Source organism: Myotis lucifugus, unplaced genomic scaffold (assembly GCF_000147115.1).
Source record: "Myotis lucifugus unplaced genomic scaffold, Myoluc2.0 scaffold_23, whole genome shotgun sequence".
Classification (NCBI taxonomy): domain Eukaryota; kingdom Metazoa; phylum Chordata; class Mammalia; order Chiroptera; family Vespertilionidae; genus Myotis; species Myotis lucifugus.
The window spans coordinates 11203591-11209130 of NW_005871071.1; the positions used below are offsets into that span (position 1 = coordinate 11203591).

At 40.7% G+C, this 5540-nt stretch overlaps 1 protein-coding gene across 1 annotated transcript; it reads left to right on the plus strand.

Moving 5' to 3' along the window:
- Positions 1 to 1017: 1017 nt before the first annotated feature.
- On the plus strand, positions 1018 to 4491 carry LOC102425405 (pre-mRNA cleavage complex 2 protein Pcf11-like; the record flags this gene model as incomplete). The annotated part of the gene is given in 3 exon segments (XM_014453512.1): positions 1018 to 1654; positions 2048 to 4251; positions 4253 to 4491. Coding segments are annotated over 3 exon segments (3066 nt in total), but the record flags the coding sequence as incomplete, so codon positions are not given.
- Positions 4492 to 5540: the final 1049 nt, after the last annotated feature.

The following is a 5540-nucleotide window of genomic DNA, read 5'->3' on the forward strand; positions in this document are numbered from 1 at the left end:
ATAACAACACGGAGGAGACTCAGAGTTATTTACCTGAATTTAACTTCCTGTTCATGGAACATACAGTCTGCTAGGTTCCTGATGAGTCAAGTTCATGAGAGGCTTTAAGGGGCTGCATTGCACTCTAACCTGCAAGGGCTATTACCAGATTGATCGATGTCACTGCTGGATTTTGTGGCTGGAACCATTTCAACTCTCCCACATGGCTCCCCTGGACCGTGTGCCTCAGTCACACCTGTGTGCTCAGGGAAGATGACTTCTGTGTCCACTTTTGTCTGGGAAAATTATGAGTACCCTGAGCTGTGGTCGGGATCTTCAATTCTTCCTCTCTGACTAGGGAATGGACCTGAGGCCCCATCCTCAGCGAAGGTCGTGTTTCCATGGACATTGTTGTTCTCACATTATGCTGTGGTGAATTTTTCCAGGTTATCATTCACCAGCCTGGAAACTGCTCTGATTTGTGATCATTTTGTGAAGTTTTTTGTTTTTGTACTTTCGTTGTTGTTGTTAATTGCCGGAAGCCGGTCCATCCTTGCTGCTTGACACAGTCGCTGCAGGAAAGAGACATCTGCACAGCATATGTTTCAAGGGACCTGGCGTGTATGGCATATTGTTCTTGGTATGTTTGCTCTCCTTGGTGCCGTGTGTTTTGACCAAGGTCACCTCTCTGAGAAAGGTTGTTTCCCCAGGTGGGGATTTTTCCCTGAGGTTAGGGAGGGGATACAACCCCTTAATTAAGTGCCAGCGGGTAGTTAAGCTACATAATCTTTACTCCTGGAATGGAGATAAGAAACGCCCTAACCTTTGTATAGAAATTGACAGGATTAAAATCAACTGGTATAAATACAGATGTAACAAGACAATAAAACACAGAACCCGGGCTGGAGATCCTGGCTAGAGAACCCTGGCTAGGCTGCTGATCAACTGATCACTGAACGCTGTCTCTGTGTCTTCTTTGCCGACTCCGTCCACACCTTTGGAGACCCCTGGACCTGCTGGGCTGGACCCCAACAATCACCCAAGTCTCAGTCACCAATTATACATTCTCCTAAGAGAAGAGATAGGCGGTCACCCAAACGAAGGCAAAGGAGTATGTCTCCAACCTCGACAGCCAAAGCTGGAAAGATTCGCCAATCTGGATGTAAGCAGTCACATATGGAAGACTTTATGCCACCTTCCAGGGAAGAAAGAAATGCTAAGAGAAGTACTAAACAGGATGTTCGAGATCCAAGGCGAATAAAGAAGACTGAAGAGGAATGACCGCAAGAAACTACAAGTCAGCATTCTACAAAGTCAGGCACTGAACCAAAGGAGAATGTAGAAAATTGGTCAAGTTCCAAGTCTAACAAAAGATGGAAATCTGGTTGGGGAGAAAATAAAAGCTTACAACAAGGTGACGACCATAGTAAATCTCCTCATCTAAGGCATAGGGAAAGCTGGTCAAGCACTAAAGGAATTTTGTCACCTCGAGCCCCAAAGCAACAGCATCGATTAAGTGTAGATGCCAATCTTCAGATTCCTAAAGAGTTAACTCTTGCAAGCAAAAGAGAATTACTTCAAAAGACGAGTGAACGTTTAGCATCTGGTGAAATTACACAGGATGAGTTCATTCTTGTTGTGCATCAAATTCGACAGCTATTTCAGTATCAAGAAGGTAAACACAGATGCAATGTACGCGATAGTCCTTCAGAAGAAAATAAAGGTGGATTAAAAAAGAAACCTCTCTTATCTGATGCTGAATTAACCTACTATGAACATAAAGCAAAACTGAAAAGGACACAGGTTCAGCATTCATTTCCAAGACTTGATCTCTAAGATTCTGATATTTTTCACTACCCTTTGACTGATGCCTTGTTGTCTGGAATAGAATGTGAGCCATCCAAAAATAAACATGCAAGTAGGAATAGTGGAGCACAGTTTGACAGAAAAGAACAATTTAGTGAAAGAGCAAGACGTCTTTCTCCTATATCTGGGAGTCGTTCTTATGCTGAGAATCTTTCACCCCGTGAGGGCCGGAGAAGACATGACAAGCAAGTCTCTGCTAAAGGTGTGCGAGAAGAGCAGAGGTCACCATTCAATGATCGTTTTCCACTTAAGCGACCTAGATATGAAGATGCAGATAAACCATTTGTATGTAGCCCAGCATCACGATTTGCCGGCCTCGATACAAATCAGCGACTTACAGCGTTTGCTGAAGACAGACCATTATTTGATGGACCTAGTAGGCCATCAGTAACAAGAGATGGCCCAACCAAGATGATTTTTGAAGGACCTAATAAATTAAGCCCTAGAATTGATGGACCTCCTGCACCAGGTTCTCTTCGATTTGATGGGTCACCTGGACAAATGGGGGGAGGTGGTCCTTTGAGATTTGAAGGACCACAAGGTCAGCTAGGAGGCAGGTGTCCTTTGAGATTTGAAGGTCCTCCAGGACCAGTAGGGACACCTTTGCGGTTTGAAGGGCCAATTGGTCAAGCAGGCGGAGGTGGTTTTCGGTTTGAAGGTTCCCCTGGTCTGAGGTTTGAGGAATCTGCAGGTGGGCCTGTGAGTGGACTTAGATTTGATAATCCCAGAGGTCAGCCTGTAAGTGGACATAGATTTGAGGGGGGTCATGGTCCATCAGGAGTTGCAATTAGGTTTGATGGACCTCATGGTCAACCAGCAGGTGGGATCAGATTTGAGGGCCCTTTGCTACAGCAGGGAGTTGGAATGAGGTTTGAGGGCCCCCATGGTCAGTCAGTAGCTGATCTGAGGTTTGAAGGAAAACATAATCAACTTGGTGGAAACCTTAGGTTTGAGGGTCCCCATGGTCAACCAGGGGTTGGGATCAGGTTTGAGGGTCCTGTACCAGGAAGTGGACTGAGAATTGAAGGGCCTCTGGGTCAAGGTGGTCCAAGATTTGAAGATTGTCATGCTTTCAGGTTTAATGGGAAGCCAGATCAGCCATCGCTCTTACCAATATTTGATGGATTACATGGTCAACCAGGTCCTAGATTTGAAAGAACTGGTCAACCAGGCCCACAGAGATTTGATGGACCACCTGGACAGCAGGTTCAACCAAGATTTGATGGTGTTCCTCAAAGATTTGATGGTCCACAACACCAGCAAGCATCAAGGTTTGATATTCCCCTTGGTCTTCAAGGAGTACGATTTGACAATCATCCTTCACAAAGGCTTGAATCTGTTTCTTTCAGTCAGACTGGTCCATATAATGAGCCACCTAGCAATGCTTTTAATGCCCCATCCCAAGGACTGCAATTCCAAAGACATGAACAAATATTTGATTCACCTCAAGGACCAAATTTTAATGGACCACATGGCCCTGAGAACCAGAGTTTCTCAAATCCCCTTAGCAGAGCTTCTGGACACTATTTTGATGAAAAGAATCTTCAAAGTTCTCAATTTGGAAACTTTGGCAATTTACCTGCTCCAATAACAGTAGGAAACATTCAGGCATCTCAACAGGTTCTGACTGGTGTTGCTCAACCAGTACCATTTGGCCAGGGACAACAGTTTTTACCAGTTCATCCACAAAATCCTGGAGCATTTGTTCAGAATCCTTCAGGAGCCCTTCCTAAGGCATATCCTGATAATCACCTCAGTCAGGTGGATGTAAATGAATTATTTTCAAAACTGCTAAAAACAGGAATTCTCAAATTGTCCCAGCCTGATTCAGCTACAACACAAGTAAATGAAGTTGCTGCTCAGCCTCCCGCTGAAGAGGAGGAAGATCAAAATGAAGATCAAGATGTTCCAGATCTTACCAATTTTACAATTGAAGAGTTAAAACAACGTTATGATAGTGTTATAAATAGACTGTACACTGGTATTCAGTGTTACTCTTGTGGAATGAGGTTTACAACATCACAGACAGATGTTTATGCAAATCACTTGGACTGGCATTATCGGCAAAATAGAACTGAAAAAGACGTTAGCAGAAAAGTCACTCATAGACGTTGGTACTACAGTTTAACAGACTGGATAGAATTTGAGGAAATAGCTGATTTGGAAGAATGTGCAAAGAACCAGTTTTTTGAAAAGGTGCATGAAGAAGTTGTGCTCAAAACTCAGGAAGCTGCTAAAGAAAAGGAGTTCCAAAGTGTACCGGCAGGGCCAGCTGGAGCAGTGGAGAGTTGTGAAATCTGTCAAGAACAATTTGAACAAATCTGGGATGAAGAAGAGGAGGAGTGGCATTTAAAGAATGCCATTAGAGTGGATGGAAAGGTTTATCATCCATCATGTTATGAGGATTTATCAAAATACATCTTCATTTGATTGTACACCATCTCCCAGCAAGACACCAGTTGAAAACCCTTTGAACATTATGTTGAACATTGTCAAAAATGAATTGCAGGAACCCTGTGAAAGTCCCAAAGTTAAGGAAGAACAAATTGATACCCCACCAGCTTGTACAGAGGAGAGCATAGCAACACCCACTGAAATTAAAACTGAAAATGATACAGTTGAGTCAGTTTAAATAAAATGAGAAAGATATGTTTTTCTTTTTTTAAAAAGCTGCTGTTTGGATGTAGGTGAAGAATTTTTTTATGTATATACAGAACTATCTATATAAATTGTCTAGCTGAGGCAGGGCCTTCTGCTATCATTTGGTTAATAAATACATTTTAGTATTTACATATCCTACTGCCTGCACAGTTTCAGGTGCTTGTTGTTTGAAAGTTCTGTAGATGTGTGCAAATTTACGAAATGAAATTGTTATGTGTAAAAATGTACGATTTTCACTTGTGAAACTGTAAATTATAAATAAAAAATATTTTTGCTACCAAAAATAAAATAAAATAATAAATTTGGGGGAGGTGTGGAAGAAAGGAATACATTTTATAAAATGTTACAATAAATCTCACAACTGACTTTTGACTAGTTGGTGTTTTAAGAATATTTTTTAGATTTTGTAATGTGCAGTTAAGGTCTATCTTGGAGGTTGGCTACCAGAGCTAAGTATTCCTTTATGACGCACCCTTCCTTCCTCCGTTCCTTCCTTCCTTTCTTTTCTCTTACTAATCAATTTCACATAATTACTATTTCAGTTGAACTAAAGATCAAATCAAGTTACAAAAAAATCCAGTTATAGTTTCTGTTGAATTTTCATGGATTCTACAGATTAATGCAGGAGAAATGGACATATTTATAGCATGGAGTCTTCTGATCAAGCCTTTTTATATCCTGTTAAGTTTTCTATTTTTCTTCATCTAGGTCCAACATACTTCCTGTTGTGATTTGCTGTTACTGTTTTTCTTGCACTAATTTTACCTCTTATAATTTTGAACTGGTTTTAGCTGGAATATAACAATACTACTGATTTTTATACATTTATAAAAAATGAATATTTATACTTATATAAATGTTTTATGCATTTATAAAAATTTAATGTCTGACTTATTGAATTCTCTTATTATTTATAATAACTTGTAAATTGATTCCCTTAGGTTTTCCAGGTATATTATTTTGCTATCTCCCTTCCAATAGTAAACCTCTTATTTTGTTCTTGTGACTAATTATACTATCAGTTATTTTTATGA